Source organism: Tetrao urogallus (assembly GCF_951394365.1).
Source record: "Tetrao urogallus genome assembly, chromosome: 1".
NCBI classification, from domain to species: domain Eukaryota; kingdom Metazoa; phylum Chordata; class Aves; order Galliformes; family Phasianidae; genus Tetrao; species Tetrao urogallus.
Genome location: NC_136813.1, coordinates 169448688 through 169462070, shown reverse-complemented (window position 1 = coordinate 169462070; position 13383 = coordinate 169448688). Strand labels below are relative to the sequence as shown.

Below are 13383 nucleotides of genomic sequence, written 5' to 3'. Positions count from 1 at the left end.
GGTTCTAGGTTGGACAAGCAAAATTTCACACCTGATTTTATTTAGAGGTCAGCCCTAAGGAGAACTTTCATTCAGATTTCACTGTGAAATTGAATCTGCATGGAGTTTGTAGTCTGAGCAAAGCCTTACACATAAAGAACCTAGAAGCAGTACAGTATTATTTGTGTGTGCCACGTGTTTGGAAAGATTCAGGGATCTTCTGAGTGATGTACAAATTCAGCAGGTAATAATGCTGGAAGTATTTTGATATTCTGGAAAAAAGGGCGCCTCAGTTCTGCGAGGGAACTTGTCCTGGGAAGTCAAATAAAAGAAGATGAGATCAGCCTCACCTGCTTCTTAATTTCATCCTTTGGTTCACAGGATTGTTAGGCTAGAAAGGACCTCTAAGAGCATTTGATCCAACCATCCACCTACAACAACAACAGGAGAATGCACCTGAGTTCTGCAGCCCCATGTAAAGTGTTTCGGGATCATTGTATTAAAGGTGCCAGAAATTTTATTCTGGCAGAAGAAATACTGGGAAGCCTGGAGCAAGACTGACACCTTACTGGGAAATGTGGCTTAGATACACATCTTGTTACTTAAGCCCTTATTTCACCTATACAAGAAATGATGTAGAAATTATAGAATCATAGAATGGTTCGGGTTGGAAGGGGCCTTTAAGATCATCTTGTTCCAACCCTCTGCTATAGGCAGGAACACCTTGCCCCTAGACGAGGTTGCTCAGAGCCCCCTCCAGCCTGGCCTTGAATGTCTCCAGGGAGGGGGCAAATAATGAATGAATAATGTAATGATGAATTTGCAGACAGAATGACCTTTAAAAACACATTTTCTGACTGCTTTGGGGCTTTTAATTTGCTTTCATCTTAGAGGGTTTTTAAAAGTTCTTGGAAACTGCACTTCCTGAATGCTCGGCACTATGGCTGCTGTCACTGTGTGGGCTGCTCACTCTCATCAGCACTTCTGCCTCTTCCACAAAGAAAGCACTCCTGGGAGCTTCTGCCATTTCAGATTGGCCAGAAGTCAGAGTGCTCCTCTCTGCGCTAAGGCAGAGGCTTCCATCTGTCAGCAGAAGCGCAGGCTGCACCTCTGATCTGAGCTGTGCTGAGCTCCCCAGCAGCAGAGCCCCAGGCTGCAGCCTCTGTCCAGTGGCAAAGAACCCCAGTCTGACCGCCTCGTCTCAGCTGCCCACCATTCCAATTACAGCTCAGAAGGTACGTGCCAGATAAAATCCATCGCTCCTTGCTGCTAAGGGAGGTGGATATTAGAAATAGCAGAAATAATCATATATGACATTTTTGAGTTCTTCTAAGTTCCTGTAGTTCAAGGGAAGGCTCTGATTGTTCATTCCAAGGAATTAAGCATTCTTTTCTCTCCATCTGTAACAAATAATGATTTCCACACAGACAGTTGTTCACATTACCTCTTCCTCCAGCAGCAGGCCAAACCTGTACCTTGATTGCTGGTAAACATCAGCATCTGTACATAGCTACGTAGACACCAATATGCAAACACACTTCTATTAGGACTGTTAATCACAACACTTTCTTCTTCTGAAATGTAGGGCATTATATAAACTAACTCCAAAAGGTTTTGAGAAGGCTGGGATGAGTGACACAAAACCACAGGACAGTTGAGAGCTGACTGAGCACAGCCACCAGAAGCAGACTTTGCCTGCCCCTTCTGGTTCCACAGCACTGCTGTGAGATAACAGGTGCATGAATTACCCTTAGTTTTACCACTGCTCGTGTGCAGGTGTGCCTGCTTTGAGGGTGTTCCCTGTGGCTGTTTTAGCAATTCAGATGCAAAACCAAGAATATATCTATCAGACCACATTTCCACATGTTGTCCATGAGCAAACCTCCTCCTGCTATCTCAGGCCACATCTCACATGAAACATAAGCCACACTAATTATGACACAGGAGAGGACTGGAGCACCTCTTCTATGAGGAAAAGTTGAGGGGACTTGGCTTGTTTAGCTTGGAGAAGAAAAGGCTCTGGGAGACCTCATTGTGGCTTTCCAATACTTGAAAGGAGCCTATAAACAGGAGGAGGAATGGCTGTTTACGAGGGTAGATTGTGATAGGACAAGGGGGGATGGTTTTAAACTGAGACAGGGGTTAGATATTAGGAGGAAGTTTTTCACTCAGAGGGTGGTGACACACTGGAACAGGTTGACCGAGGACGCTGTGGATGCGCCATCCCTGGAGGCATTCAAGGCCAGGCTGGATGTGGCGGCTCTGGGCAGCCTGGTCTGGTGTTTGGCGACCCTGCACACAGCAGGGGGGTTGAAATTAGATGAGTGTTGTGGTCCTTTTCAACCCAGGGCATTCTATGATTCTATGACATCACAGCAAACTACTTTGCACCCAGCCATGGGGCTCTCTGCCTTCTGTGTTCTTCCCAAATCTCACTCTTACAGCCAGTTTCTCCTGGCACGGGGCTGCCATGTTTCTCACCATACAGCAGTGTTTGCTTTAACACAGCTCACTTGGCCAAAAGTCTTTCTCCTGTGTAGATTAGAGGATGTGTGATCAAAGGGCAAAAATAATGCAACCATTAAGGAACACTCTCCTTTTACACCAACTCCAGCAATGGGAGTTTCATCTTTGCTCTTACTGACAAGCGAACATATCTCAGTGCCTTAAACTGTGAATAATAAGTGCTTTCTCATTAACTGAGTTGTGGTGAAGCAGATGCTCCAGACACACTTAAGCACACAAAGCACAATGTGAGCTTTGAAGAAGAAGCCAAAAGACAGCAATGCTGCAATACACAAAAGTTTATTTTTGTCTTTTCTGAAGGCAAAATATAATAGAACCTAACATCAATGAATTTTGTACAACGAAACAGTTTTTATATGAGAACAGACAATCCATGAAGATTTTTTCAGTCTTAGAACTGCTTCCCTTTTTTATCATGCTTTCTTGTGGTCAACCAAATGTTGGCACAGCAGATGTCGTGGCAGTCAGTCAGCGGGTGCTCCCTCAGATCCTCGTCAGCTGGTGCCACAGGCTGGAGGGCAGGATGCTTTCTACTTTCTCCATCACAAAATTCAAAGGGGCAAAGAGGGTGCTGAGAAACTGCAAAGAAAGCAGACACACATTCAGATCAAAATCCTGGAGACAATACTCAATGCAAAGCTGTCCAACATGACAAGCTCTTGCTGTTTGCTTCTGTAAAACCCTCTAAGCATGATCAGAATTAAATAATTCAAGCATAAAGCCCTTATGCCAAATTCTGAGCCTTGTGCATCCCCAGATTTCTTTGTTTTGCAGCCAGGCAAGAGAGATCCCCGTTTTTACAAAACTTAAAGCGGTGAACTACAGAAGTCCCCCACATCTCATATCCCAGGCTCAGGCTCACACTGAAGTCACTGAAAACTCAACCCCAAACCAACTGAAGCATGAGAGAAAGGCTCTCCCATCACTGCAGAATTTGTCATGACCTGCCACAGACAAAATGTGTGTCTTCAGGTTTGAAATGGTTCTCTGAGGTGTCATTAACTGGGATTTATCTCCATGTCCTCCTACTGTGGCGCAGTCAGTAACGGAAGAAGTTTCAATACATGAACATCATGACAGACATGACAAAATCAAGTTAATAAAGGCCAGTTTAGCACAGGAAAAAAAAAATTGCAAACTGTGCACCTGAGAACAGAAGTAGTCACATACAGCTATTCTGGGGCTCTGTGTAGGCACAGGAACATAAAATAATATGCAATGCTGACCACCTTGAGAATGAGCAAAGGCCAATGTCAGCTCCCAGCACTCAGTCACCAGAACTGGTGACTGTGAAATACAGTAAATTGAGTTTTTGTGAAATGCAGTAAGTACCAATTTGCTGTAAAATAAGCCTGGAGTGTGATGATGATATTACTTCTGTGAAATGCTTTTGAGATTGGCCAGCATAAGAGAAAGAATAATTGTGAGCTACTAAAACACAGTTTAATGCTGTCTGTAATATACCACATAGCAGTGAATACCAAGCATAGTGGAATAGGTACCTCAGTGCTCATAACCACAGCAATAGCCAACAAATAGCTCCTCTTTTAGTTAGAAAACCAGTTACTTATGAAACTACCTTCCTTAAAACTGAAAGGGAAGAGCTACAGCTGGCAAACCCCTGTTATTCTGTTCTGATACAACTGCATTTCAAAGAGATATCTGCCATGACTTTCTGCAATCTCATCTCCCTCAGCTGCTTTTCCCAGAGCAGACAGCACTGTGAGCCTTTCCGAATTAAAGTCTTTTTATGAGTCACTGAGTGAATGTCACATGCTCTTCCTATGTAAAAGAAAAGCTAATCTGCTGTTTGAGGTGATTTATGAGGATGGAGATCCACCTAAATCCAGTCACTATTGCTGCTAACTGAAATACCAACTATGTCAATACAGGTTCAGAGATCTTCAGTAATCCAGTAATTTTACACACACAGTGCAGCCCATGTTTTGATTCTGTCTGTGCTTACATTATTAGTCAGGAGCTTTATATGCTCTGATAGGCAAAGCTTAACAGTCACATACAGAGTCTAGTGGTATCTGTTCTGTTAATATCAATGGCAGCTGTTCCACACACAAATGAAGAGAGTCTTCTAGTCTTCTTCTAGTCTGACTCTACCCCTGAAATGGCCTTGGAGCTTGCAGGCTTCACACAATTCAGAAACAATAGCTAGCACAGCACCAGTGTCACTTCTCATACCTCTGTCTGATTGCACTCAGCGACCACAGGCAGGTGAGTCAAGCTCACACTAACACACTGCCAAGTTTTGTCTGTTCCAGTAGCCTACAACTGCCTGTTGTAGGCACATGAAGTGCAAAACCTCATCACGCTGCCAGTTTGACAGACAGCCCTTGATTCAGGACACAGGGCTGAAAAGTACAGGGACAATTACAACAGGCATCAACTGCCAATCTCAGAAAACTGAAGATTACAAGGAAAGAGCCCTCAAACAGGTCACACATTGCAAAGACTCAAGGAGAGGAAAAAAAGCTTAACAAAGAAGTTTAAGAACATATGCCTGAATTGCATACTTAATGTCCACCAAGTGCATACATACACATTTAAGAAACAGGAGAAAGTAATCATGTTTCAGCCCCGAACCCCACAAAATCAAAAGCACCAGAGACACAAGACCTACATCAGGTATAAATATGTTTGAGAAAATATATTATTGCAGAGGATAATCCGTACTAGTTGAAGGAGGAGACAGCATTTTGACATCCAGCAACTCTTCAAGAAATTGATGTTTTTTCATATCCTAGAATATCCTACCAGGGCATTGCAATGAGAAAAGCATGTCAGCACTATTCACGGCCTTTCCCCCTCAGTCTCCAACTCTTACTAATCCTTGGTGGATTACAAAAGCAGAATTAGCACACAGTTCCTTGGATGTAGTTAAGAAAAGTTATGAAGGAAATACTGAGATTGCTTTTTTCATGGCAGTTTGGGGAAGGAATGCAAATTTCTCCTCATTAACAACACGCTGTGTTTCTGCTTATGTGAAGAGCTTTCATTGCACTGGAAAGCATGGCACCTCTACACAAAAGGGGATACTCACTGCTTTTGCGAAGACCCCCATAAGCTCTGGGAACTGATGTGTCAGGAGAGCCAGCATGGCTGTGAAAGAACATAGGCCAGCAGTGAAGAGGATGAAGAAGGGAAGCTCTTTCTTGGGGTAAACTGAAACTTCATGAAATGCTGCAGGAAAAAGAAGGAAGAATGCACTGTATGTAAAAAAAAAACAAACAACATTCTTACCTGGTTTAAACAGCCACAGTCATGACTAACATTATGTGACTGATGTTTTAATTTGGAAAGCCTATTAGATCTCAGTTTCTCACTGTCCTTTTAATTGCATGCAATTAAAGGCTGTGGACAGGTATGAGGAATCTATTTAACAGGTCTGTATCTGCCACAGTATGTTAAACCCTTCCCTGCTCAAAGCCAACCATTCTGCAATGAAATGCATTTCCTGTGCTGCCAGAGCAAAACATGACACTCTGTGTACATTGCTAAAAGAGTCCCTTACTTCTAGAATTTGAAAAGAAAAATGAGTTTTGCAACTAGAAGGAGTGCTGAGCTATTCTGCATGACTTTGTCATTCCTAAATCTCCTGACACTCCACCCTCCCCTGCTCAGTATCCCTCTGAGTAAAGCAGGCAAAACACTCTAGGAGGTGTTGTTATAATTAGGCTGATTATAATGGGGTGGGGAGACGCTGTTGGTTGCCAAGCGTTTCTGTGTAGTATCAGTGAGAATGAACTGGGAAGGAGAGCCTCGGAGTGGGTGGATTTCAGCCCTGTTCCTCTCACCTTGCCTGTACTCAGATAGGCTCATTAAAAGTGGCAACACATTTTTTAGCCCAAAGCAGAGAGGTTATGACTGAAAGACGACAAAGAGTGCAAATGCCCTCAAAATCAGTGCTCACGGCAGAAGCAGACTTTCACTTTTTGTTAGAAGAATCTTTCTCTGTATTGATTCACCCCAGCAGAGAATGTGAGTGAGGAATCTCCTTCCTTGGATCAAGTCATATTTATCCCCTCTGCCCTTGTGCGTGTCCCATGTGTGCTCACACAAAGTCCCACTGACTTCAGTGAGAAAACATGTGGGAATGAAGTGTAACTGTTTGCAAGAAGGACTGCTTCAGCTCTTCCTCTGCATTCCTCCACTTCACTGCAAGCACTGCAAATAGTTCCATTAGCTTGCTCTGAAACACTTGTTGAGGGCTGGGCCTGCCTTTATAGCCATATCTTGTCGAGCACGGGGAACTCTGCTGGCACGTTGCTAATACATGCCATAAATGTATATGATAAATGACTGAGGTAATTTCAGTCTCTTTAGAATGGCACACACATCACTACACATAGAGAATCCTTTCTTGTTATTTCGGATTGCTTTTCAGAAGATGTCAAAATAATTTGTCAGAATAACAGCCGTGCTAATGATCTGGCAGTCCTCAGACAGGCTTGATCTTGCCTTGGAATGTAAGTAGCTAATTTGACTGCACAAAACTAACACCGCTGTGCAGCCGTGCTCTTGGTCTGATGTGGTGTTTCCCAGGTAAATGATCAGACGTATTTTCTACCGTCTTGGCAAGAGAGAATTAGCAAGATCTAACAGATATACATCTCCTCAGTAATCTCACTCCCTATCTCCACGCTGCTGACAACACTAAAGATAGCTGATCATTATGACTGATGGCCTGAAACTGCCTTTTAAACAACTGTGAGCTCCAGAGGTTTGCTGTCACCTGACTGCTCTACTCTCCACTTGAAAATCATTGGGAGCAATCAGTAGTGCAAGATTCAGATAAACAATTCCTTGGTGTCAGTGATAAGTAAAGTTGAACGTACACGGTAGTAGTTCTCTATCTGCAGTTTCTGTACAAATAGGGTAAGGGTAGAAAAGATGTCCTTTTTCCAGTGGATAGGGGATCATTCTGAAAGCTGGAAAGAAAACACCGTGCATTAATGACTGTGATTGTGGTACTCACTGGAGACATGTAATTGCAATTACACTTTTGAAGAACAAGCAGAAAAAAATTATATTTGGTTGCAACCAGTATATATATTGCTTAGCTGAATGTCAGAAAGCTTTTAATCCTGAAGACACAATTCTTTCATTCTTGGCAGTGTAAAGTCAGACCATGTTACAGGTGCATAAATACATGTTTGCAAGATATTAGCCCAATACACTTAAAATCCTGTAGGAAAATGTACAGATTTTGTCATAGAATTTCAAGCAAGACAGGTAATACCGATCAGACAAGCCCAGGGAAACAGCTTTCCAACGCAGTCATGTTTCCATTTTGTATTTGGCAATCAAAGATTAATGCTGAATTATTAAAACCAGGTTCCTCAAATGCATTCTGACCAGATAAAGTCAGGTTTCTGATATAAATCTTCAGGTCATGGACAAAACAATACTTAATCTTATAAACTTTTAAAATTGAAAATAATAACAGAGAGGGAGGGAAAGGCATTACTCAGTCTGGCCTGTGATGATGTCATGGGCCATCTGAGTGATGCTCGTGTGGTTTATGGAAACATCTATACGCCTGACTGAATTACAGCTCTGCAATCAATGCATCCCTTTCCATTATCCGATATATAAATCTCACTCTTAAGGTGTAACTGATGTGTTTTTCTCACTATTCCTATGAACATCAGTCACTGCAGAAATATTTTCCTCAGCAAATGTCCTAGAAGCACTGTATAGTTTAGATATTAGGTACAGCAACCCCTACATGATAATATTGCTCACAAGACAACAGAAGAATTGGTTTAAAATACATAAAACCCCAATGTTCTCAGTTGTGCGTGTGGCATCTGAAATAATACTAGCCATAATTTTTGTGCAATTCTACCCATGTTTATTTTTGATAACTGTTTAAAGCAGGAGGAAAGAAGGCAGAAATCCTCAGAGCACAGTTACAGTATGCCAGTGCACCTCCAGCTGGCACATGGCATTCTTGTATTTGAATACAACTAAATATTGTTATAAAATAAAAGCATTATGCTTCCAATTTCAATATTTGGATTGGAGCCAATCTATACGACAGATGTATGACTCAAATCAACATCAGTCACTGCTCTGTGGGAGACTATTGAGATAGATCTTAACACATTTTTGCCTGTTGTCAGAAACTTCTTAAACTGAGATAGAAAATTAAAGATATGCTGTTCCTTAGCTCTCTGTAAGTGGAAGATTCACGCTTCTAATTGCTTATGTGGAATAAAACTACCTACGTAATAATGTTTTTTCGACAAGAAGTGCAAAATACTGTTGAATTATGAGACTCTCTTTGAAAGCACCTACAACCTCTCCATGTAGCTAGTGAGTAGCTGTGAAGCTAGCGCGATCTTCTTTACTGTTAGAACATGACCTTGCTAGAGGCTGCCTTAATTAGGAGTGACCTCCCATAAGGGGTCACCTTAGCAACACTCATAATGTACCCCTAAGTGACTGATTGGCTTAAAGACAGCACTTAGTTCTACCTGATTTCTACAAGGTTAGAACTGAAGGGTACATACATATGGGCATTAACTTCGTACACACAAGCTGCTGGTGAATACAGTCAGAACAGCTCAATTTAAAGACATGACATGCACATGAACACCTAGAAAGAATGTGATGGCAACTGACCATATATGGCAGGCTGTTGGTACAAACATGTGCTTAATTAAATTCATTTCCCCTGTCATTTTCCACGAATTTAGCTTAGAATCAGACAGAGATAATAAGGAAATCTTTGTCAAGGAAAGGACGTAAGAGTGACATAAATAGCTTAGCACATCCTTGAAGAATATTACTCATATTAAGATATGAACCGAAAGTTATAATTATTTGATTAAATCTGAGTGAAAACTTTAAATCCATGGCCATTTTCATGCATGAGGGAAACCTGAAAAACAGTCTTAAGGACTTCTCTCACTGAAATTACTGTGCAAAAAAAATTATGGATTTTTCTTTACAGGTTATGCAATAACAGTAATTTACATCTTGCAGGCTAGCTAATAGACAAATATTTCATAATGAATTACATATTCAGATTGCTGAGGCAATGAAGAGAGGAATCAGTTTGAACAGTTAGAGGGAAGGCCTTCAGGCACTGTGCCTTGAGGCACAGATGACAAGAGCTCGTACTTGGCAGGATGACTGCAATGTAACCAGCCTCCAGTGCCAAAAGCTGCTCCTGTAAGCTACCGCTTAGGCACTCCTCAGTTTAACAAAGGTCTATTCCCACCAGCACTGGGAAGCAGTGTGCCCAGGTGGCCAAGGCCAATGGCATCCTGGCTTGTATCAGGAATGGTGTGGTGAGCAGGACTAGGGAAGTCATCCCGCCCCTGTTCTCTGCACTGGTGAGGCCTCACCTTGAGGACTGTGTTCAGTTTTGGGCACCTCAGTACAGAAGGGATGCTGAGATGCTGGAGCAGGTCCAAAGAAGGGCAACAAGGCTTGTGCTTGGAGAATATGGCCTGTGAGGAGAGACTGGAGGAACTGGGGCTGTTTAGTCTGGGGAAAAGGAGGCTGAAGGGAGACCTTATTGCTCTCTTCCAATATCTGAAAGGTGCTTACAGCGAGAGCGGGGTTGTTCTCTTCTCACTGGTGACAGGTGACAGAACAAGGGGACATGGCCTCAAATTGTGCCAGGGTAAGTTTAGGTTGGATATCAGGAACCTTCTTTACAGAAAGGGTTGCTAAGCACTGGAATAGGCTCCCCATGGAGGTGGTTGAGTCACCATCCCTGGATGTGTGCTCTGGATGTGGTGCTCAGGGACATGATTTAGTGGAGGGTTGTTAGAGTTAGGGTAGTGAGGTAAGGTTGTGGTTGGACTCGATGATCTTTAAGGTCTTTTCCAACCTGAGCAATTCTATGATTCTATTCAGGATTCCCTCTAAAATACTGTTCCATAACGATGGCATAACAAGGTGTTGGGCTAAAGAATTTCTGTAAGCATCTGGAAAAAAAGTAATACCACAGAAGGATAGCTAGTGAAAAAAAGCACTGGGAAGGAAGCTATGACAACTTTTAAGCTGCATTTCAAGTGATAACTTCCTTTCAGTGGGAATTATCATGGTGACAAACTGTATCTTTCTAAGAAACTTAAATGAGAATAGCAAATGAAGGAAGGAAAAAACAGTTGTGTAATAACATATGAAAAGGCTGAAAGAAAGCAGTGGAAAGTGCAGCAGAAACAAATGGATTGGATTAGGGAACGAACAATCAGCATTAAAAAAGCCTACAAAGGCTGACTCTAAATAGTAGCTTTTAATTCCCTGGAACCTGAAAAGAACATGTCTAAAAGACAAGGATTAGATCTGACCAAAGGTCACACTCCAACTTCTTACTCATAGCAGGGTGATCTTCTAAAGCTGATCTGGCTGCTCAGGGCGATGTCCAGCTGAGCTCTGAGTATCTCCAGAGATGGACATCCCACCACCTATCTGCAACCTGTTCCAATCCATCACCACTTTTATTCTAAAAATACTTTTTTCATGTCTAGATGGAATTTCTTGTGCCAAAACTCGTGTCTACTGCCTCCTGTCTTTCCTTGTGTCCTTGTGACTTTGACTCCACCTTCCATGCTATCCCTATCAGGTGGTTAAAGACACAGTTAGACCCCCCTTCAACTACAGGAAGTCTCTTCCAAGCTGGCTAAAAACAGCTCCCTCAGTGTCTTTCCTATGTCAGCTTCCCAGGCATTCTAGTTGTCTTCCACTGGACTCACTCTATTTGATGAGAAAAGAAATCAGAAAATACCATCTTGTTTTATACTACACATTAGTCTTTATTTGCTTGTAAGGCATGTCCATAATTTGCCAAAATCAAAATTAGTGACAAACAAATTCCTGCAACTTCAAGATGAAGAAGGTAAGTTCTTAAGCCCTTATTCATGAGTAAAAAAATATGTCACAAAGATGGGAAAATTTGTTTGGTGCTACACAGAAAACAGAATTCAAGACCTCAGAAACTTTTTTCTCATTAAATGAGGCATATATTTTCTGATTGAATTTCAAATATTTCAGTGTTAGTGAAATATAATCGACCTGCAAATCCTCCTCATTCTATGCTTTACAAAATGCTTTTATTTTCTCATGACATTCAATCAAAATAATTGATCAGCTTCTTTGTAAGAAAAAGGATTACTTACTGCCTTCCCATGTACAGTGTAAGAGATTCAATGCTCCCTCTACCCTTTTCCAGTGTTGAAGATGAAAGAAAGCATATGCTATTGCTTCACTGTCCCCTCTCTTCAGAATATGTTCGGGGGGCAGAATTAAGCTTTTCATTTCTAGGAGGTACTGCAATAAAAAAGCAGAGGACGGTTATTTCAGAAGTAATAAAAAAGCTGCCTGCAATTCTACAGCGAGTACTGAAAGGTCTGTTTCCCTGAAGTGCTTCATTTCATAAGCGTTTCATCAGATGCGTAACATCACCAACTGCACTAGGAGATAATTACTGAATTATTGCCAAAGCATACGATACACTGACAGATGGCTCATGTTGTGCTCTTCAGCTGGAGTAGGAGGACTGTGGAGGATTTCAAAACGAAATGTCTCTCTTATCAAAGGGGCAGAAAAAAAAAATAGGCTCAAAGCAGAAAAGAGGCTCTAATTACAAGAGCTTTTTAAATTAGAAGCATTTACAATACAATGAAGAAGACATTAAGCAGTTTGAAGCACCTCGCCCTTCTCTGAGGAAACAGGCAGTACTTTGCACACAGGCTGCTTTATTGCATTGCCATCATCAGGTTACCAGGCCTGCAAGTGCACAAGGTGAGCGGACAGCAGGGCTACCAGCATTTTACAAAGTAACACCATTTACTTCCAACACAATGGAACAAATATCAGATTTCCGGGAAAAAAATAAATACAGCCGTCCTTGATGTTTACGTTAGCTAACCAAAACACTGAAAACAAAAAGTGAAAATGAAATGCACCAGTGACCAACCCACAAACAATTCTCCCCATTACAGGATCACCTAAAACATCAGGTGAACGAAGTACATGTGGGATTCATGCCATAGGAGAAGACAGAGCTCCTGAATGTTCTTCAAGCAGGTGACTTTCCTCCTTCCCTGCCCTGCCAATCAGACTGCTGCTAGGTCAGAATTCACCTCACTGCTGGTGTTTCTTCCTTCCTGCTAATGGAGGGGAAAGATAGAATGGAGGGGAACAGACACATCTTGTTTTGGCATGCTTTAAAGGGGAAAGAATGACAGACAAATTGGAGGCTGCTGAATCAATTGCTGTCTGTCAGTTCTCCTCTATGAAGTAGAATATTTCCCACCTTTGCAGTACTTTTTCTCCAGGAAAACTGTTGCTCTCTTCCAGGACTCCCTAAAGCAAATATTCTGCCCGCTACTATTTAATACTAGGCTATTTAAAGGCAATTTAATACAAGAGGCAACAAGAAGCAGGTGGGTCACACACCACATGGGCAGACCCTGACATGGAGATGGGATGAATTACAGGAGACTGACTGTGGCAGAAAGAAGGATTACAGAGAAAGGAGGGAGATGAGATGGCTCCTTTAACCACTAGGATAAAGGTATAAGGCTGCAGCACTTCTGGGGAAAAAAATCTACAATACTTACTGACAGGCTGGCTGTTTTGGAGTAGAAAAATGGAGTTAAAGATGAGGAAAAGGCTGCAGATTTTAGACAGGGATTGGCAAAATTAAAAGAAGGTATGAAAGAAAAGGTATGGACGATCACCAGGAAAAAGAGAATAAGCATGCAGCCCCTCTACTTTAGAGAGGTCTTTCTGTCTACATACTGGTCCCTGCCTTGGATGGGAAGAATGAGGGCTGCAGAATCTAAGGACTGCCAAGAACTGAGCACAGGCTGGAAGGCAACTTGGCACACAGAAGTGACA

The 13383-nt window shown here is 42.1% G+C and overlaps 1 protein-coding gene across 1 annotated transcript in view; it reads right to left on the bottom strand.

Moving 5' to 3' along the window:
* Nucleotides 1–2988: 2988 nt before the first annotated feature.
* The window catches only part of ST7 (suppression of tumorigenicity 7), a gene marked incomplete at both ends in the record, with an annotated part of 132888 nt that continues 122493 nt past the window's right edge, over nt 2989–13383 (bottom strand). The window contains 4 exons of the mRNA XM_079534631.1: nt 2989–3084; nt 5561–5700; nt 7356–7448; nt 11658–11808. Coding sequence (XP_079390757.1) covers nt 2989–3084; nt 5561–5700; nt 7356–7448; nt 11658–11808 — 480 coding nt within the window. The remainder of the gene's footprint in view (nt 3085–5560; nt 5701–7355; nt 7449–11657; nt 11809–13383) is intronic.